Raw genomic sequence first — 22,560 nt, 5'->3', positions numbered from 1 at the left:
TTTGAGTAAATAATGAACAAAAACAGATGCATCATCATATGCAGGTGACATAATACTATTGCAGTACTTCATTTGCGTTAAACCACATCTACAATGTACAGCATTCCTTTACATAACTGACATACACTGCACTGGAAGGCTATTTACTACTTAGGGCAAAAATAAACAATTTAGCAATAAAATACGTTTAAAAAATAAAATCCAGTAAGTACGTAACTTGGCTTTATAAATCTGCACTGTAAAAACCAAAACCATATTATGAGTATTTAGCAAAAAACAAAATTTCTTACGTTTTGGAAAGCAGCATCAGTTTCCATGTCAACAGATGCGGTGGCCTCATCCATAATAGTGATTTTTGATTTCTTGGTAAGGGCTCTAGCGATGCAGAAAAGCTGTCTCTGGCCCAAGCTGAAGTTTTCACTCCCTTCTGCCATAAGGGTGTTCAGTCCCTCTGGGAGGTCACTGACCTAATGAAATAAAGCACGTCATGTGAATTGCAAGTTGAAAGCTGAAAAATATTTGGAAATAAAATAAGTCACTTTAAAAATTACTATTGCTGTACCAATATTTAGCAATGCTGATTAGTTTGTTGTATGTGTGGAAATTTGATCCTTAAACACCAACATATACAAATGGGCTCTTTATGAACAACGCACACTTCTATTTACTATTTTTAGATTGTATCCAAAAATCTTAAAGAGAGGCTTCTTTTACTTAAGTATTTAGGTATCAGCACAACAGTTTTTTTTGTACCTTTCTATTCTGAATACCATGATACAACTGAGTGAATAATGCAAGTGAAGGGGTATCACAGCCTGTGGTGTAACCCTTCAGTGCATATGTCACAACCATGCAAGAAGCAAACAGATATTGCATTGTTTTCATTGAAAAGACTAGTTTACTAGTTATTTGATATGTAGAGAATATAATAAAGACCAAATGCATTTGCAAGTGATGATGTCGCTCATATTTAATAATATCCTAAACATATTGTCAACATAGATAAAAATGTTGCTATGCTACATCTTCTCATTAAACAGATTTTATAGTTCAATTCGTTCAGTTTTTGTGTCCAAGCCTATTGGACTAGTGCTTAAACAACAGGAAAAAAACATTTTGTGGATTGAAATGCAGTTTAATTAATTTCCTATATTTAATGCTTTTGAGTTTGTAGGCAACTGTGTTTGTATTTGCTGGAACATGATGTTTTATTTAAAGCTTATGAAAGATGTAAAGAGTGTGTTTACTGAAGTTGTATTTCTGCACTACAACTGACAAAATCTTCTGCTTAGTAGTGCAAAACTTATAGGATGATGGTTGTGCCCTATTTTCCCTCTATAAAGCAAATTTACAATCCTTGCTATGCTGTAGGGGCACATTGGCAAGTGGAGGCTGTTCTGCAGAAGGAAAAATTGGAAACTAACCTGGATTATACTTACACAGCATGGGCAGAAAATGGAAATGAAATGTGGCATATGGACAGGAATACAATGGAGCCTTGAATTTTCATGGATAATGGGAGACTAATGGGAGTCAGGGCTACCAGAATGTTTTTTGTTTCAGAGCATAGTTCTCCCACAGCCTGGAGAAAGACATGGCCTCCAGCTAGAGTTGAGTGCAAGGCTGTATGCATTCACTTCCAGCAATCCTGTTGGCATCCTCTGCTGCACTGATTTTAGCAGAGATGATGACTTTAAAATCAAAGCAGAACCTACCTGTTTAAAGAAGGGATCACATTTTAAAAGGCAGACTATGGATTGATCCGCTGAGTTCAGCATTGTGGAGACTGTCAACAGTATTGCTGGGCTGCATGCTGCCTTAACTCTTACCTATGTGGTTGGTGTCAGGGAAGCGTTTTATCTCAGGTTCTTCACAGGTCCGATGGTCGAAGTCAGAATGGGTATGTGGGGCTGCTGTGAGCCAATGATTGATCAGCTGTAGCAGTAGCAGCTCATCTAGCTAGTGTTGGAATGAAGATGTGCACTGCTGGAAAGGACTGAGGGAGCCAACTAGGGAGAGGCAGAGCAATGTACGGTAATTTGGAGATCTTGAATATCTGCCAATTTCTATTATCTGCAAGTAGGGTCCCTCCAGTATGGTGGATAATCGAGGTTCTACATTAAAAGTAAAATCGTGGAGATGCAGATGAAAAGGAGAGAGATTAATGATTTAAGAGTGAAATTAGGAAGAACTTTTTCACGCAAAAGGTAGTGGAAATCTTGAACTTGCTCCCCAAAAATGGTCAATTGAAATTTCCAAGACTGAAGTCGATAGATTTTTGTTGAGTAAATGGAGTTGTGGTACAGATCAGGCATCGATGTCATCAACGATGAACACCTCGCTATGGCCATCCCCACGCCTCCACTACTCGCCTTCAAACAGCCACCTAACCTCAAACAGACCATCGTTCGCAGCAAATTACCCAGCTTTCAGGAGAATATCGTCCATGACACCACACAACCCTGCCACAGCAACCTCTGCAAGACATGCCAGATCATCGACACAGATACCACCATCACACGAGAGGACACCACCCACCAGGTACATGGTTCATACTCCTGTGACTCGGCCAACGTTGTCTACCTCATACGTTGCAGGAAAGGATGCCCCGGAGCATGGTACATCGGCGAGACCATGCAGACACTGCGACAACGGATGAATGGACACCGCGCAACAATCGCCAGACAGGAGGGTTCCCTCCCAGTCGGGGAACACTTCAGCAGTCAAGGACATTCAGCCTCCGATCTTCAGGTAAGCGTTCTCCAAGGCGGCCTTCGAGACACACGACAATGCAAAATCGTCGAGCAGAAATTGATAGCCAAGTTCCGCACCCATGAGGACGGCCTCAACCGGGATCTTGGGTTCATGTCACGCTACATGTAACCCCACCAGCGAAAAAAAGTTATCTGTTTTTAATACAACTGGTCATTCTCTCTCTCTCTGTCTTTGTGTTCTGACCGTTTGTGTATTCAGTAGTCTTGTATGTAATGTTTCTCCGTCTGAACACCATTCCACTCCTTTGATTGCTTTGATTATATCTCTGCCGAGGTGTGATAATGGGCAGTTGGAAAGATTATCTGTAATCACCAGGCATTGTTCTCTGACTATATATGCTGTACCTATATGGAATCCTACATTCACCTGACGAAGGAGGAAAGCTCCGAAAGCTTGTGATTTCAAATAAAGCTGTTGGTCTATAACCTGGTGTTGTAAGACTCCTTACAAATGATCTAATTGAATGGCGGAACAGGCTCAGGGGGCCGAACGGCCTACTCATGCTCCCATGATTACCGTTAGTGTTTTTAAAACCACAATGCATTTTGTTGTTATTAACCAAATGAGATTAAGCTTTATTGATTCTCCTATACCTAATTGCAATCACATAACACACTGATAGTGATTTTTAATCTCGGAGGTGGGAACTGCTATAGAAGATATGAGAGAAATTGAATTTTTCACCCACTTTAGCTCTTCATTTAAAATATGCTAGAATATTTACCGCTTCAAAATGGAGGTTGCACATTCAGTAGTCAACTTGCTGGCTCAGACACAAGAGCCTAGATTTTCTTCTATTGGCATAGTTTAGACCTGATTGGCTAGTGCCATGTTTTAGACAGACTCAGATAGCGATATGCTGTTTGTACCCCATTTTCCAAGGTTTGCTCATTCACATAGCTTCAGGTACAGATTTGAATGGGTACAGGGAACACACTAATCATGGGAGTGGAAAATTAAAAGTGAAGTTTAGAGGGAAGAGGACAATTAAACAGGAGTTTAAGAATCGCGGGACAAAGATTCCAACAGTCTTTTGAAAAGCTATTCATAGGTCAAGATGCCTTTTGGGCCTCCTATTTCATGGTTGCTGAAGCAGAGATGCTGCTACGTGAGGTGGTCGTGACAAAGGTGGCTCTAAGTGCCACTCCACAGCACCACAGGAAGGAAGGAGCAGTCTGCATTTATATATATTTCATGTTCTAAAGTGCTTTATAGTCAATGAATTACTTTTGAAGTTCAGTCACTGTTGTTTTGCAGGTAAACATGGCAATCAATTTGTGCAGGGTAAGGTCCTGCAAACAGCAATGAAATAAATGGCCAGTTAATCTGTTTTGGTGGTGTTGGCTAAGGGATAAACGTTGGCCAGGACACCAGGAGAACTCCCCTACTTTTCTTCAAAAAGTACCATGGGATCTTTTACGCCCACTTGAACAGGCAGACAGGTCTTGGCTCATCCAAAAATGACACCTCCCACAATGCAGCACTCCCTCAGTACTGCACTGAGGTGTCAGCCTAAATTATGGTTTCAAGTCCCTGGAGGGGGGCTTGAACCCACAATCTTAAGACTCTGAGGCAAGAATCCTACCACTGAGCAAAGCTGACACGATCCCCATTGCAATATGTCTGCAAGAAGGTGGAGCCAAGTTTCTGGCCACATCTGACTGTTATGGTCATTGGATATGCCAGCACTATGCTGCATGGTAGCTGCAGGTGTCCTTACCACAAATGGCACAGCTCTGTATCTGGCTCTCTTCTGACCTAGATCCTGTGAAGACAATTCCCATAGTCACTGGTATGTAGGTGTGCTTGGGCTCAGACATATTTTTGGAGGTATCTTGTGGATGTGCAGTGCCACTGAAAGCATGACATACTGTGAGATTACAATGAGTCAGGAATTCACATTTCTTGGTGATGCCATCTGGTCTGCTGTCATTGGGTAAGGAAGCATCAAAATGCACTAACTATCTGCCAAAGTAAGATAGCCAGATAAGGGTGTGAGAGTGAAGGCTGACCTGCCTAGCATCCTTCTGTAAGACATTTTTCAAACACCTCAGATAGAGGATACCTACAAGCCTGAGGTTATCCCCTCTCATCTTTCTGCTCAGTTCTATTTGAACTCATTGCCGTGACTCCCTGATGCTTTTTACAGCTTTACCAGGTGTCATGGCCGCATCAACCATTTCTCAAGCAACCTGCTCACCTTTGCCAGATCTCGTGGTTCTGTCCCCTCTCCTGAGCTCTAATTGCTCTCATGACTTTGCCTCTTCCTCTTCCTCTTCCCCCCCCCTCTCCCACCTACTGTGTACAGTTTTGATCTCCTTATCTAAGGATATACTTGCCCTGGAGGCGGTGCAACGATGGTTCACTAAATTAATTCCTGGGATGAGACGGTTGTCCTATGAATAGAGATTGAGTAGAATGGGTCTATACTCTCTGGAGATTAGAAGAATGAGAAGGGATCTCATTGAAACATATAAGATTATGAGGGGTCTTAACAGAGTAGATGGTGAAAGGTTGTTTCCCTGGTTAGAGAATCTAGAGCTAGGGGGCATAATCGCGGGATACGGGGTCGGCAATTCAAGACTGAGATGAGGAGGAATTTCTTCACGCAGAGGGTTGTGAATCTTTTGAATTCTCTACCCCAGAAGGTTGTGGATGCTGAGTCGTTGAATATGTTCAAGGCTGAGATGGATAGATTTTTGGACTCTAGGGGAATCAAGGGATATGGGGATCGTGTGGGGAAGTGGAGTCGAGGTCAAAGATCAGCCATAATCTGATTGAATGGCGGAGCAGGCTCGAGGAACCATATGGCCTACTCCTGCTCCTATTTCTTATGTTCTTATGTTTGCCTAGGTAGTACCTGCTCTCCTGGCCATGTTCCCTGATTTTCTGCAGTTTTCATGGTTGTGACGTCTGCTCTCTTCCCAGCTCTAGCTGCTCAACATATGCAGAGCTAGCTTCTAAGTGATCTGGTGTAAGGAGGGACTATGTTTTTATTATAAATGATCTGTAAACTATAAAGGTATAACATTAATATTTGTACATTACACTTCAACGACTCTAAAGAGATTCCTCATGCAGACAATTCCCAAGTTATTTGGGTTGACAACGGGGCACCAATCACAGGGAGGGAAATATTAATGGCCAAGTCTACCAGGGACATTTGTGCACTTCCTTTGAATGGTTACAAAACAACATTGGTAGAAGCCTGGGAGAAGGTCACCTGCTGACCCTCTCAAACTAGGAATGGTGCATGGCAATCTGCCTGGGGAAGAACTGATTTCTTTTCAAAAAAGGATTCCATTAGAAAAAACCCACTAGAAATATGTTACATTAACACAAAGTAGAACTTTGAAAATTACAAATATAAAAGAAAACACAAACTAAATCTGTGCCAAAATACTAGTGTAAATATTATAAAGCGGTGGGGTGGGGTGGGAGGGGGCAGAGAAACAGATTTGTTATTAAAATATAGTGCAGTCAGAAATATCATGGCAAACAACAGAAACTGTAGTAGAAACCTTAAACTTAAAACAAACCTTCAGTATTGCTTGGCTTTTCTAGATTATTTACATAATGAAATTGATTTTATACAAGTTTATAAGTGAATTAAAAGATTGATTGCTTTATTCCTGTAGGTGACAGAGTGCACAATGATTTGCTAATAACTATGGCTTTTTGTCTTCACTTTTTAAGGGTTATAAAACTTAATAGTTGGCTAGAACTTGTGTGAAATCTATACTGAAAGACAACTCGTATGTGTAATGCTCATCACATAAATTTTCATTTCAACAGTTCATTAGGAAACTGCTCTAGGGTCTTGCATGGTCTGTACATGTATCCCTCACTTTACAACAGATGTGTTGGTGAAGTAAAGCCTACATTCTTTATACATGTGCATACATGACAAATACAAAGTCTCTGACACTGCTATTACCAATTTGAATGGAACTTCCTCCAGGACATGTCAAAGAGAAAATTTGTCTTCTTAGCTACAATAAGTAAAATATTCACTACACTACTTGGTAATTTAAAAGAAATATTTTGGATTCCATGTTGAAGAGCATTATAAAAAGGCTTAAGGTAATCTATATACTTTTTTTTACCTTTAGAGACTCAAGTTTGAATACAGCCCAAAAATGGTTGAATGAAGGTTGCTTCCTTACAGGTGCTGAAACTTTAAATTAAAAAAAATTCAGGCAGCTGTAATTTAGCCATTAACAGAAAGGAGTCTAAAGGCTTACATCACCACTAATCTTGAAATTGTTCAAAAAGACCTAAACTGAGATTATGGAGAATGCAGAAGTTCTTAGTACAGCATTTCTGAGGCTCTAAATAAAGCTGTATTATTATGGTTCCTATATTATCCAGCATCAAATCTTACAAGGGCATCTGAAAATAGTTCAAAATTCAGGTTTGAAAATAAGAGATAGATTTGACATTGCAGCACTTACAACTGCTTATAAGGTTGACTGGACCTCATTGCTCATGAACTCTGGAAAATAACATGGAAATTAGATGTTTATTAGAAGTCAAATAATGCATTAGAGTTCTGGTGCCAGATGCAGGCCTCCCAGCAAGGTGGGGGGGGGGGGCGGGGAAGAGGAGAGTGTTAAAATTCTCCAAAAGAGCTCAAATCTTTCACATTCTGTAGATGAGCAGAGGGACTTACGAGTTCAGAAATACAAATCTTTAAAAGTGAGAGAACAAGTTGATAAAGCTCTTAAAAAAACCACATGGAATCCCAGATTTTAAAAATAGGGATATCAAGTATGAAAGCAAAGAGACAATGATAACCCACTGTTAGAATATTGTCCCCAATTTTGGGCACTTACTTTAGGAAAGATACCAAGGCCAAGGAGAGGTATAGAAGAGATTCACTAACTGTCCTATTAGCCTCCTCTCAATCATCAACAGTGCTATCAAGTGGCACTTACTCACCAATGATCTGCTCACCAATGTTCAGTTTGGGTCCTTGCAGGACCACCTAGCTCCAGACTTCATTACAGCCTTGATCCAAACATGGACAAAAGAGCTGAATTTCTTTAAACATTGTATATTGACATCAAAGAATGACTTGGATGAGTTACTGAGCCTAGCAGTGCAAGAGAACTGAATTGACATAAAGCAAAAACTGAAGCAACCTAGATTAATAATGGTATCAATTAGCCTGGCACAGGCACAATGGGCCGAATAGCCTCCTTCTACCTACGTAGAATTCTATGATTCTATGTAGGTAGCACTTTCAGAGAGTTGGCACAGGCATAAGTGGGCTGAATGGCGGCTCCTGTGCTGTAAAATTCTATGATTGGATGATTCTATGTTCTTGGCAATATTTGAACTCAGTTATCTTTTATGGGCAAGGCTTATTGTTCTCCAGATGGAACAGTTTATGTCAACAGTGTCCAACCTCTTAGTCACTCTTACTAGAAAAACTGAGGTCCAAATTTAAGTTTAAGAATAAAAAACACATTTATTGCAGAAATAGTAGCAGTTTTTTTTTCTAGCAAGTCATAAAATGAACAGATTCTATTTCTCACCCTTTCAAAATATTTAACACATTCTTGGATAAAACATTCCTGCAGTGTTGAGATGAAAAACAGCAGAGAAAGAATTTACATACATATTTGTTGTACAGCAATACCATTTTATCAGACAAGCCAATCACTTACCAAAGGTTTCAACTGCGCAGCTTCCAGCATTTCCCACAATTTTTCATCGCTGTGCACTGAGTTTGGGTCCAGATTAAATCTGGAAGTTAATTAGAACATATGGTGCATTTCAGCAAGTTGGTCAAGGCTCAAGAATAAATTGTAATTTTATGATTATTATTTTGTGTGGCCTGCGATATCTCCGCAACTGCTAAGCATAATTTACCTGATGGTGCCACTGAATAGAATAGGTTCCTGGGGAATTATTGAGATTGCTTTCCTTAAGTGATCCAACGTGACAGAGGAAATATCTACTCCATCAATCTTTATACAGCCTGCAAAGATAATGACTATCAGAATCAACTGCCCAATGAACAAACAGAATCTGGATAAACATCTTGCATGAAGTTGTAGAAAGAAGTAACCCAGGACAAGCAATATCATAAAGCCAGAGACTTGCACAAATACAATATATGGTCTGTTAATTTTCTGTACATCTGGACAAGAAGTCTGTCTTGAAACTGAGTGTAATACTAGATCTTGGGAATATAAATTGGCATTATTATCTAGGGTGGGAGTGATGGAGGACAGCAACATTACACACAACTTAAGTAGTATGGGTGAAAAGACATTAAATACAATAATCCCAAGATACACCAATTATTCTGTCTTTTGATTAAATTACTTGCAAACAGTTCAGAAGCCTCAAATCAGGAAAGTACAGGGAATCATATCAAATGAAATCCTAGCAGCTCATATTCTAATACCCCTAGGAATGTTACTTATTATGTACTGAGTGTATTATCAGCTCAATGCTATATTTGTAAATGCTTATTATAGATGCTCCAATTAGATAAGAGGATTCAATCCGTAATTTACTAGGAGTTTGATTCATGTAACTTACTCCAAACACCAAATCATGGTACCTTCTATAAAACAGAATCTGCATCAAGCCATTGAAACTTTTCTGGAACCAGGGATCCTGCTAATAAATCTGTTGCATTACAGGTCATTTCTCCTCTGCCTCTACCTCAGCCCATCTTCTGCTGAAACCCTCATCTATGCCTTTGTCATCTCCAAATTTGTCAATTTCAATGATCCTCAGGCCAGCCTCTCATCCTCCCCCCTTAAACTCCAGCTCATCCAAAACTCTGCTATCCATATCCTGTCCCACACCTGGTTCTGCTTGCGCATCATCCCTGTTCTCACTGATCAGCATTGGCTCCTGGTCCTCCAGCTCTTTAAAGTTAAAATTCTCATCCTCACATTTAAATCCCTTCATGGCCTCACTCCATACCATCTTTGTAACCTCCATCCTTACAACTCCCCCAAATTCTCCATTCCTCTGATTCTGGCTTCTTGTGCAGCCCTCCCTCTCTTCACTCCACTGTTGGCAGCCATGTTTTGAGCTGCCTGAGTCCCACGTTTGGGAATTAGAAGCCTAAATCCCTGTCTCTCCACTTCCCTCTCCTCCTTTAAGACCCACCTTAAAACTCATCGCTTTGACCACCCTCCTAATCTCGCCTTCTTTGGCTTGATGTCCATTTTTTATTATGCCTCTGTGAAGCACTTTGGGATGTTTTTCTATATTAAAGGTTCCAAGTAAATGCAAGTCATTGTTGTTCTGTTGTGATCCTAGTGTGCTTGATGTTCTATTTTTCTATCTATTTCTATCAATGCCATCAGTCTTTTGCTGGGAGCACAGAAAGACTTGGAGAAAGTGTACTGGGCTCATAGTAGTTACTGTAATGTTTCATGCAATCTGCCTGATTCTACCTTTCAAAAATGAGAAATGTTATCAAATTGCATGATCTATGGGACATTTTGCCTGCACTACGATCAATCAAAACCCCATAACGTGTTTTCTATATTTAAAAACAATGCAACAGTTAGATCCCAGTTGATGCAGTGTGTTAAAGCATCATTGCATAGTCCCACATTGACCATCAACATTGATTATGAGTGGAGTGGCACTATCAGAATTGCTAGTGCTGAAGGCAGTCCTCCAAATTTATGCCTGGATCACAAAAGCTATTGCAATTGCTCCTCAACATTCTATATCAATCCAAAAAGTAGTGAATTAGCTGCAGTGAAGCTTTATATATTCCTGCTAATGCCTGTGACCCTTTCTCACTGAGTGTTCTATTGCACATAACTCTAGCAGAGTTTCAAATATGAGGGCTGATTTTAAGATCTTGTCTAAGTGGAGTTAGAAATTACTAAATACCAGTGCAAAGTCAGCCAAAAGTAAACTGAGCTGACTGCTTGCAACTTTCCAGCATTGGCCCATTTGAGTAAAAAGCATGGGCTCCTAATGCAGCTTTGGTCGTCCCAGGATGGTAATTCCTTTTGGGAATTCCAATGCTGCCTCTTGTTAGGAAGAGGAAGAGCAGTTCTTGAGGGGATAAGAAAGGCCGATGCAGCTGTACCGCATATGTTATGTTATGTACCTGTCCTTACCTACAACCCAATTTATTGGCCTACGCAGTTCTTCATGACATGTTTGAGGAAACCTGCCTTTGGTGCTTCCAATTCACAGCAGTGGCTGCTACATAGGTATGCCATCTCCTGTAGGCTGAACTGCATACTTGTATGCTAGGGACAGCTCTGCATGTGGATGTTATAGTTACTACTGCATTTGATTTACATTGCTAAACAAAAAATTGTTAGTTGGCTGTCCACAGGCGAGATTGTTTGCAAGTAGAAACACACTCATCACTTTCCCTGTGGGAAGAAGGCACCAGCCTGATGGGCATGGAACTTTTACTACGGGCCAGGGTTCTGAAGATGCAGAGCATCACAGAGGGCACGCACGTTCTGTACAGCTCATTGAGCTTGGCTGCCATCTCCTGACAAGTAAGGTGCGCTCTGGGGAGAGCGCCCTACAGTGCCAAACTGGGAAAACCTCTTCATTCAGCAGCACATCCAATTTTCTAGCCATCAAGCAGGGATTGTGTGCTGTGCCGCTCTGTCACTTGCCCAATTGCTTGTTTTGTGTCTTTCACTTAGTTTTTGTATGGTCTTTATTTGCCACTGTCCCAAATGGCCTTTACAACAATAGACAAACATTTAAAAACTATTTGAGCCTTCATCAAAGTTGAAATAATACGTGCCTCCATATGCAGCCACTTACTTTTAAGTGGGTACACTGACCTGCTTCCTGGTTATATGACCCATGTTCCTCACTAACAAGGCTTTGTACTGTGAGTGGAGCCTTGAAAAATTTTTCTGTGATGTTAACCATTATTTCTTGGACCAGAATTGCGGAAGCACACACTGGGCTATGAGGAATTTCTGACCATTAGACAGGGATACCAGTCACTATTGAAGGTTTTAAGTTTAAATGTTTCCCTACTGCCCTAGTTACCCTTGGGTGCCTCTCCGATTTAAGTGAAGATTATCCCATCTGTACAGCCTTCTCTCGCCCAAAAGTGGTCCCAGTGTCTCAGGAATCTGAAACCCTCCATCCATTCTAAACCATCCTTCCAGCCACATGTTGACAATCCTAATCTTTCTCTTCCAGTCTGCTCCTGTGTGTGGCACTGGGTGTAATCCAGAGACAGTTGAAAAGCAGCCAATAGTTATGATCTGGAATGCACTGCCCAAAAGGGTTGTCCAAGCAGATTCAATGCTGACTTTCAAAAGGGAATTAGTTGTTGTGCAATAAGTGATGCACTTGTGATTTAAAAGTTTTTAATAATATTAGTTTAATTTGAATTCTTACCAAGGACATCAAAGCTTGTATGACCCGAAGTATAATATATACGCGACGAGGTGCATTTGGCTGAATTGGACTCGAGAGTTTGGACATAGATGCCACACTGGGCCTGCAGCAGTTGGTGAGCGAACCAACACGAAGTCCCGTCTTCACACTGAGGGCACCAGCCAACGTGTTGTGTGGCACTACCACCGTGATAAGTGGGATAGATTCAGAACAGATCTAGCAGCTCAAAACTAGGCATCCATGAGACGCTGTGGGCCATCAGTAGCAGCAGAATTGTATTCCACCACAATCTGTAACCTCATGGCCCGGCATATTCCTCACTCTACCATTACCAACAAGCCAGGGGATCAACCCTGGTTCAATGAGGCGTGTAGAAGAGCATGCCTGAAGCAGCACCAGGCTTACCTAAAAATGAGGTGAAGCTACAACTCAGGACGACATGCATGCTAAACAGCGGAAGCAACATGCTATAGACAGAGCTAAGCGATTCCACAACCAACAGATCAGATCAAAGCTCTGCAGTCCTGCCATATCTATTCGTGAATGGCGGTGGACAATTAAACAACTAACGGGAGAAGAAGGCTCCGTGAACATCCCCATCCTCAATGATGGCAGAGTCCAGCATATGAATGCAAAAGACAAGGCTGAAGCGTTTGCAACCATCTTCAGCCAGAAGTGCCGAGTGGATGATCCATCTCGGCCTCCTCCTGATATCCCCACCATCACAGAAGCCAGTCTTCAGCCAATTCGATTCACTCCATGTGATAGCAAGAAATGGCTGAGTGCACTGGATACAGCAAAGGCTATGGGCCCCGACAACATCTCGACTGTAGTGCTGTTCCAGTACAGCTACAACACTGGCATCTACCCGCCAATGTGGAAAATTGCCCAGGTATGTCCTGTCCACAAAAAAAAAGCAGGACAAATCCAATCCGGCCAATTACCACCCCATCAGTCTACTCTCAATCATCAGCAAAGTGATGGATGGTGTCGTCGACATTGCTATCCAGCGACACTTACTCACCAATAACCTGCTCACCAATGCTCAGTTTGGGTTCCTCCAGGACCACTCGGCTCCAGACCTCATTATAACCTTGGTCCAAACATGGACAAAAGAGCTGAATTTCAGAGGTGAGGTGAGAGTGACTGCCCTTGACATCAAGGCAGCATTTGACCAAGTGTGGCACCAAGCAACCCAGGTAAAATTGAAGTCAACGGGAATCAGGGGGAAAACTCTCCAGTGGCTGGAGTCATACCTAGCACAAAGGAAAATGCTAGTGGTTATTGGTGACCAATCATCTCAGCCCCAGGACATCACTGCAGGAGTTCCTCAGGGTTGTGTCCTAGGCCCAACCATCTTCAGCTGCTTCAACAATGACCTTCCCTCCATCATAAGGTCAGAAATGGGGATGTTCGCTGATGATTGCACAGCATTCAGTTCCATTTGCAGCCCTTCAGATAATAAAGCAGTCCCTGCCCGCATGCATCAAGACTTGGACAACATCAAGGCTTGTGCTGATAAGTGGCAAGTAACATTCGCGCCAGACAAGTGCCAGGCAATGACCACCTCCAACAAGAGAAAGTCTAACCACCTCCCCTTGACATTCAACAGCATTACCATCGCTGAATCCCCCACCATTCAACATCCTATGGGCCACCATTGACCAGAAACTTAACTGGACCAGCCACGTATATACTGTGGCCACAAGAGCAGGTCAGAAGCTGGGTATTCTGCGACAAGTGACTCATCTACTGACAGCCCAAAGCCTTTCCACCACCTACAAGGCACAAGTCAGGAGTGTGATGGAATACTCTCCACTTGCCTGGATGAGTGCAGTTCAAACAACACAAGGGAAGCTCGACACCATCCAGGACAAAGCAGCCCGCTTGATTGGCACCCCATCTACCACTCTAAACATTATCTCCCTTCACCATCAGCGCACCGTGGCTACAGTGTGTACCATCTACAGGGTGCACTGCAGCAACTCGCCAAGGCTTCTTCGACAGCACCTCCTAAACCCGTGACCTCTACCACTTAGAAGGACAAGGGCAGCAGGCACATGGGAACACCATCCCGACTTGGAAAAGTATCGTCTTTCCTTCATCATCGCTGGGTCAAAATCCTGGAACTCCCTACCTAACAGCACTGTAGGAGAACCTTCACTACACGGACTGCAGCAGTTCAAGAAGGCGGCTGACCACCACCTTCTCAAGGGCAATTAGGGATGGGCAATAAATGCTGGCCTTGCCAGCGATGCTTACATCCCATGAACGAATAATAAAAAAAAATTCTGGTCACAGTTTGTCAGAAATATGAATTCTCATTTTTGATCAATTACTCTTATAAAGGATCTCGAAGTCTTGCCTCTTGCTGCACTAATTGTATATACTCACGTATCAACACAAGATATTTAGTCACTATTTGGGGGTTGGAAATGGAAGGTTGTCTTATCTGCAAATCATTGTGGAGGATGGTACTGCAGCTCACTCTCAGAGTGTGCTCACCTCCTCCTGACATGGATCTGCTCTTTTATCTGTTATGGACTCTTCACTGTGGAAAGCAGAAGGCTTGGGCAGTGGAGAGGGACCTGACGAGTGATGTATGGGACCACTTCAGAGGAAGTGGCAATTTGATTTTAATGCTTCTGTTGATCATTTCAAGCACTGATTTTGCTTTCCACCAATACAAACAGGGAGCAGCAGACTGAGTGAGCCAAGAGGTGAGTGAGATCAGTTGCTAGAGACAGTGCAGCAAGAGATTGGGAGCCAGAAAGAGGGCAGTGAGAAATGAAGGAAAGAGAGCTTAGTTTTGTAACAAGTGCTTCTGCAGAAGTGCAGCTGAAATTTGAATCTGATTTTGACGGTAGGGTTGGGCATGTTTGAGGGGCTTTTTGGCTGCAAGTTGCAGGGGTCATCTTCTATCTGGGTTATCTCAAAAACAGATCAAAGTGAATATGTGATGACCAAAGTCTAAATTTGGATCAATTTTAGAGCTCCTCCCTGATAAAATTCAGAATTACAGATAAGCTTTTTGACATCTTTGACATGCCATTTGCAGGTTGTTTGCAGTACCTACGTGCCTTTATGTTGTTTTCTGGAATTCACTTCAGATGTGGTCTCCTGCAGCCACCCATTTATATTAGAGCACACAGCTATGACTAGTCTTCAGCCCATTTGAGCTTTCCTTTCTAGAATATCAACTAATTATCTTTTCCTTACAGCATCTAGCTGTTCCTTAAATGGCTTCAACCAATCTTCATGGCAACCAGTTCCAGTTGTCGATCACCATCTGCATAAAGAAACACCTTCCAACATTTTGCCCAAAATTCTCAACAAACCTGAACCTGTGCTACCTGTACTGCTACTCTAGTATCTGAAAGTATTGTTTAATTTCTCTACCTTGTTGAGTATCTTACAAATCTCTATCATGTTCTCTCTGAGATGTCTTTGCAAGACTGAAGAGTGACTCCAGAGATCAGCTTTGCTGCTCTGCTCTTCCCTGCCTCTAGGGTCTGGATGGCTCTTTCATATATCAGTGATGAGAAGTGCTCGCAGAACTCCAGGTCAGACCTCACCACTACTTCTTCAGCGTAACTTCTGCACACTTGAACTCATCCTGATTTGGCGACATAAACCAGCATTCCTATACCTCTATTTACTATCACCTTGCATTGTTTGTCACGATGGGAGACAAGTCAAATAATATCCCACGGTCTATATGAACTTAAACCATGTCATGTTTTATCCCACCTACAGAACATACTTCTGATTTACAGCATTTGTCTCTCACACATACACACACACCTCATTATGAGAAAACAATATATCAGACACATTTCATGTGGTTAGCAACCTGGGCACTGTCTGCACTAATGTATTACAGTAAAAAAATACAATATTAAAGCACTTTAATATGTTGGGATTTACATTGGGCAGGTTCATATGAACCACTTTATACAAAATAGGCTTAATACACCTCTTCATACCGGTGTTGTTGGAAGTATAAACTGGGCAACTGATGTATGGTTTTCTAATACTGATTCAACACAATGATTAATATAACATTTAGGTTGAAATTAGTGTGGTCACTATAAAAGTAGTCTTTAAGACAAATTTCACTTTATGTTTCGTAATTAAGCTAGGTGTGACATTTTAAACAAATCATTCATCTTGAACAAAATTGTATGGTTTACAAATATGAGTGACAAATTTAAATTATGCAAATATCTGCACTTGATGGTCATATTTCCATATTTCAATTTTGTTAGCACACATTTTTTCTATATGCTAAAAACTACCCAACTCTAAGCTTTCAAACTAAAATATTTTACTGAAGAAAGACAAACCTTCAAAGTTGTCAATAATTCTCAGAAGGGCTAACGTCAGGCTTGACTTCCCACTTCCTGTTCGCCCACAGATTCCAACTCTTGTTCCAGGTTTAATTTTTAGTGTCAGTTTGTGGAGGACAGGATCAAGATTCTTATCATATCGTACACTGACCTCATTAAACTCTATCTCTCCAGAGTGTGGCCAGTTGGTAGGATTTGAACCTGGAGGAAAATTTACAAAAACATATTCTGATGAATAATCAAATACTTCAAGTCACAGAAAGGACTGACTATTTGTACAATTTTTAGGAGATGGAAGTCTTTTTTCAATTAAAATAAAAAACAAAGTAAAATTTTATACAAAATTGGCAGAGTGTGTAAGTGGGGTAACACATTGCTGGACAGAGTGGTAGGACTATGGTCTCAATCAGCATTGAGATCTTCAGGAAGAGATCAGATCTGAGCTGGAGCCAGCTGGGAGGTGGTTCCACTGAGAGGAGAGAAATCAACTTTCACTGTTCACACAGGTCAGTTATATAGCAAAGTTTGAGGGCTTGTGCGCAGTTTTTCATCGACTGTCAGAGTCAAGTTTTATGACAAACAGGGGAGGAATAAAACCAAACACTACCTTTCTGAAAATATAAGGAATCTTACAACACCAGGTTATAGTCCAACAGTTTTATTTGAAAATCACAAGCTTTCGGCGCTTTCCTCCTTCGTCAGGTGTGAAAGCTCCGAAAGCTTGTGATTTTCAAATAAAACTGTTGGACTATAACCTGGTGTTGTAAGATTCCTTACATTTGTCCACCTCAGTCCATCACTGGCATCTCCACATCATTTCTGAAAATACAATTTGAATATTATTAGAAAGTAATTCCTGCCCAATATTCAGCAGTTTTTTTTCTTTCCCTCCTCTTTGGGGGTCCTCCTGTGGAAAGAGGAAGGAAAGATGATTTCTTCCTTACCTTCTGCCAATTCTGCCCTGTAATTGGCTACTTGGAGGAGTTCTGAGGTGCTTCTGGCTTTTCCCTCTCTAAAGCCAAGGATTTCCACTCAGCACCTTCTCCCAATAGTCCATCTAACAAACTACTCTATGCCGCCGTGCATTGGTAAACCAATATACACTACCAGACCACACTTCAGGATTTCCTGTACATCACAGCTATGTTACTTAATGAAATGACACTTAACTAATAAACAGAATTTTTAACCAGGTGTTAAAGTAAAATTTAAGCTGTTGGGTTAAAGGCAAAGATGACCTTTGGCGACTAGTGTGTGTGTGGCTGCGGTCGCTGCCCTGAGACCACACTGAGATGCGCCTTGCACGAACCATAATTAAAAGCTTAAGCACAACATATGATGATTAACAAGTTAGTGTATTGCTAAACAAAATGGACTCTGTGAAAAGACATTAAAAAGTGCTGACTTAGACAAAGACATTCCAAAACTACGGAACAGACAAAAACCAGACTGTCTTAAGTTGATAACAGTTGTTTTAATGTGATTGGAGGTCAATTGTTGCTGTCGGGGCCTAATTGGCTAATGTGTAACTAACCAAGGCTAATGATGTACCAACTGCTAAATGTCTGTAGTTGTCGACTCTTTGGAATGTATAAAAGCTCAGCGACCATTTTAAAATTGAGAAGGTGACTGCGTGCACTGCGGAGTGCCAAGCGCTTCTCCCAAAGCTTTATTCAATAAACTGCATGTTGAATCTTTAAGTCTGACTCCGAGTGGTGATTTCCCACAACACAGGTAAAATATATTTTACAGCTCCATGATTACAATTACTTATGGCAGCAGTATTTTTGTAGGAATAATGTACAATTCATATCTTTTTAAAAATGCACATGACAAATCATGTATCCCTTCAATTACTTGACATGTTTAGAGTGAGCTAAAACTAACTAGTGCCTTTTTAAAAAATTCGTTCATGGGATGTGGGTGTCGCTGGCGAGGCCGGCATTTATTGCCCATCCCTAATTGCCCTTGAGAAGGTGGTGGTGAGCCGCCTTCTTGAACCGCTGCAGTCTGTGTGGTGAAGATTCTCCTACAGTGCTGTTAGGAAGGGAGTTCCAGGATTTTGACCCAGCGACGATGAAGGAACGGCGATATATTTCCGAATCGGGATGGTGTGTGACTCGGAGGGGAATGTGCAGGTGGTGGTGTTCCCATGCACCTGCTGCTCTTGTCCTTCTAGGTGGTAGAGGTCGTGGGTTTGGGAAGTGCTGTCGAAGAAGGCTTGGCAAGTTGCTGCAGTGCATCCTGTGGATGGTACACACTGCAGCCACCGTGCGCCGGTGGTGAAGGGAGTGAATGTTTAGGGTGGTGGATGGGGTGCCAATCAAACAGGCTGCTTTGTCCTGGATGGTGTTGAGCTTCTTGAGTGTTGTTTGAGCTGCACCCATCCAGGCAAGTGGAGAGTATTCCATCTCACTCCTGACTTGTGCTTTATAGATGGTGGAAAGGCTTTGGGGAGTCAGGAGGTGAGTCACTCGCTGCAGAATACCCAGCCTCTGACCTGCTCTTGTAGCCACAGTATTTATATGGCTGGTCCAGTTAAGTTTCTGGTCAATGGTGACCCCCAGGATGTTGATGGTGGGGGATTTGGTGATGGTAATGCCATTGAATGTCAAGGGGAGGTGGTTAGACTCTCTTTTGTTGGAGATGGTCATTGCCTGGCACTTGTCCATCGCGAATGTTACTTGCCACTTATCAGCCCAAGCCTGGATGTTGTCCAGGTCTTGCTGCATGCGGGCTCGGACTGCTTCATTACTTGAGGGGTTGCGAATGGAACTGAACACTGTGCAATCATCAGCGAACATCCCCATTTCTGACCTTATGATATTTTACGAAATCATAAAACATGTGTATAATCTGGTGCATGAGCATAAAACCCGAACTAGGACAAACAATGATGTGGTACATTGTAAAATTAAATTTGCATTAGTCACTGTGAATGAAGCATTACACATTACAGTGGAGGCCTCTTGTTACCCCATTTATCTGCTAAATATTTTACATTTATGAATAAAACTGACATTCTCTCCATATTTTAAGTCTGTATGCAAGCACAATGTCTCTAAGCTAAATGGACCTATGAATATTGATATTGTGAATGCAGAATTTATGTTTATGTGTTATTATCCTGATTTTAGCATTTCAGATATTATACAAGTCATTTTTCTATGAATGAACAATTCACTGAAATGAGTCAGAGTGCAGAAAATTGGACAGGGGTTACCACTCTTGATTACTATTCTGCAAGCCCCGCTGGCGGTCTGTGAAGGTCAAGTGAGTACAGAATTGGGCTTGGTTATGATGCCCTGTGGTCAAACAGTCTATCAACAGTCATCGTCAAACTTGCATTTGAAGTTATCAGCATCCATGAAACTGTACCCTATAGGAAGTTCACATCTTTAAAAGAGGAGGAGGGGAGATAATGCTTTAAAAATGAACTAAAAAAGTCTGACATCAGCCAGAGTATTAAATTCAGAAATCATAATGATACAAAGTGACTTATTACTCTGAGTAGAAAAAGCACTGCTAACGGAAAGCACAATTTTTTTTTTATTAATGTTGTTCCATATTATGGAGACAAATACAAACCATAGGGTAAGTTTCTGCATGTAAGATGTAAATAGATGCCATAATCTGATGTGACTAACATTTTTAAATTTGGGTTTGTAACTTTCTATTTAAAAGGATACAGGTCATGCATTTACAACACTAATCCACAGTAGATTGGAAGTTACCGAATTAAATAAGATAAGAATATTTCAACCTGTGCCAATTTGTACTTCATTAATCTGTTCAGATGGAAGGGTAGTGTAGTGATTCACCCGCTCCACTGCATTCATCTGCATTTCCATATCTGCAAACTCCCGAATACACCAATTCAAATAAGTAGACATCTGTAAATAAAGAAACACACCGTAAACAAAGGACGCTGAAATAAGGAACAAATTAAAATCACCCACTGTATTCTTGTGCACCTCTTGTGACTTATTACAGAGTGGCATTGACAAAATAGAACTATAGAAATTGCAGCAGAGAAAGAGGTCATTTGGCCTATGATGCCTTTGCTAGCATGTCTGGAGGAGCTGTCTACTCTAAACCCATTTCCCTGTCCTTTACCTGTTATCCTTTTCTATTTTTCCTTTTCAAATAATTATCCAATTCCTTTTAAATGATATTACAATCTTCACCTCAGCAGCCACTTGCGGGAAAGCAGTTCATGTTTTCATTAATATATATCATTGTTAATACTCAATTGGAGGAGGTCCAATTTCAATGGGATGAGAACAGATCTGGCCCGGGTAAATTGGAATCAAAAATTGGCAGGCAAAACTGTAATTGAACAGTGGACGGCCTTTAAGGAGGAGATTGTTCGGGTACAGTTTAAGCACATTTCCACGAGTCAGAAAGGTAGGGCAACTAAAGCCAGTGCTCCCTGAATGACAAAAGAGATAGTGAGTAACATGAAACAGAAAAAAGGAGCTTATGACAGATGTCAGGTTGATAACACAAGTGGGAACCAGGCAGAATATAGAAAGTTCAGAGGGGAAGTGAAAAAGGAAATAAAAGGGGCAAAGAGAGAGTATGCGAATAGACTGGCAGCCAACATAAAAGGAATCCAAAAATCTTCTACAGGCATGTAAACAGTAAACGGGTAGCAAGAGGATGGGTGAAGCTGATTAGGGACCATGAAGGAGATCTACTCTTGGAGACAGAGGGGATAGCCGAGGTAATAAATGACTACTTTGCATCTGTAAGGGTGGAAATTGCGGAGGTACTGGCCATAATCTTCCAAACATCTGTAGATACAGGGGTGGTGCCAGACTGGAGAATTGCAAATGTTACACCTTTGTTCAAAAAGAGTGTAAGGATAAACCAGCAACTATAGGCCAGTCAATTTAACCTCAGTGGTGGGGAAACTTTTAGAAATGATAATCCGGGACAGAATTAACAGTCACTTGGACGAGTGTGGATTGATTAGGGAAAGCCAGCACGGATTTGTTAAAGGCAAATCGTGTTTAACTAACCTGATGGAGTTTTTTGATGAGGTAACAGAGAGGGTAGATGAGAGCAACGCAGTTGATGTGGTGTATATGGACTTTCAAAAGGCATTTGATACAGAATTGGCTAAGGGACAGAAAACAGAGTGTAGTGGTGAATGGTTGTTTTTCGGACTGGAGGGAGGTGTACAGTGGTGTTCCCCAGGGGTCAGTGCTGGGACCACTGCTTTTCTTGATATGTATTAATGACTTGGACTTGGGTGTACAGGCCACAATTTCATAATTTGCAGATGGCACAAAACTTGGAAGGGTAGTAAACAGTGAGAAGGATAGTGATAGACCTCAAGAGGATATAGACAGGTTGGTAGCATGGGCGGACACGTGTCAGATGAAATTTAACGCAGAAAAATACGAAGTGATACATTTTGGTAGGAAGAACGAGGAGAGGCAATATAAATTACAGGGCACAACTCTAAAAGGGGTACGGGAACAGAGAGATCTGGGGGCATATATGCACAAATCATTGAGGGTGGCAGTGCAGGTTGAGAAAGCGATTAAAAAAGCATATGGGATCCTGGGCTTTATAAATAGAAGCATAGAGTACAAAAGTATGGAAGTCATGATGAACCTTTATAAAACACTGGTTTGGCCACAACTGGAGTATTGTGTCCAGTTCTGGGCACCACACTTCAGGAAAGATGTGAAGGCCTTAGAGAGTAGACGAGATTTACTGGAATGATTCCAGGGATGAGGGACTTTAGTTACGTGGATTGACTGGAGAAGCTGGGGTTGTTCTCCTTGGAACAGAGACGGTTACGAGGAGATTTGATAGAGCTATTCAAAATCATGAAGGGTCTAGACAGAGTAGATAGAGAGAGACTGTTCCCATTGTTGGAAGGGTCAAGAACCAGAGGACATAGATTTAAGGTCACTGGCAAAAGAACCAAAGGTGACATGAGGAGAAGCTTTTTTTTTAACACAGCGAGTGGTTAGGATCTGGAATGCACTGCCCGAGGGGGTGGTGGAGGCAGATTCAATCATGGCTTTCAAAAGGTAACTGGATA

General features: G+C 41.6%; 1 protein-coding gene across 4 annotated transcripts in view; it reads right to left on the bottom strand.

The window, feature by feature from the left end:
* LOC137316340 (ATP-binding cassette sub-family C member 9-like) overlaps nt 1-22,560 on the bottom strand; it is a 233,059-nt gene that overhangs the window by 2,881 nt on the left and 207,618 nt on the right. For all 4 annotated transcript variants that reach the window (XM_067980409.1, XM_067980417.1, XM_067980431.1 and 1 more), the window contains 5 exons: nt 20,263-20,392; nt 16,497-16,700; nt 8,653-8,761; nt 8,448-8,526; nt 291-467 (listed from right to left, as the gene is read on the bottom strand). In XM_067980409.1, coding sequence (XP_067836510.1) covers nt 291-467; nt 8,448-8,526; nt 8,653-8,761; nt 16,497-16,700; nt 20,263-20,392 — 699 coding nt within the window. The remainder of the gene's footprint in view (nt 1-290; nt 468-8,447; nt 8,527-8,652; nt 8,762-16,496; nt 16,701-20,262; nt 20,393-22,560) is intronic.

This window comes from Heptranchias perlo, chromosome 3 (assembly GCF_035084215.1).
Source record: "Heptranchias perlo isolate sHepPer1 chromosome 3, sHepPer1.hap1, whole genome shotgun sequence".
NCBI classification, from domain to species: domain Eukaryota; kingdom Metazoa; phylum Chordata; class Chondrichthyes; order Hexanchiformes; family Hexanchidae; genus Heptranchias; species Heptranchias perlo.
Note: the sequence above shows the minus strand (reverse complement) of the source record. Positions and strands in the feature narration are given on the sequence as shown.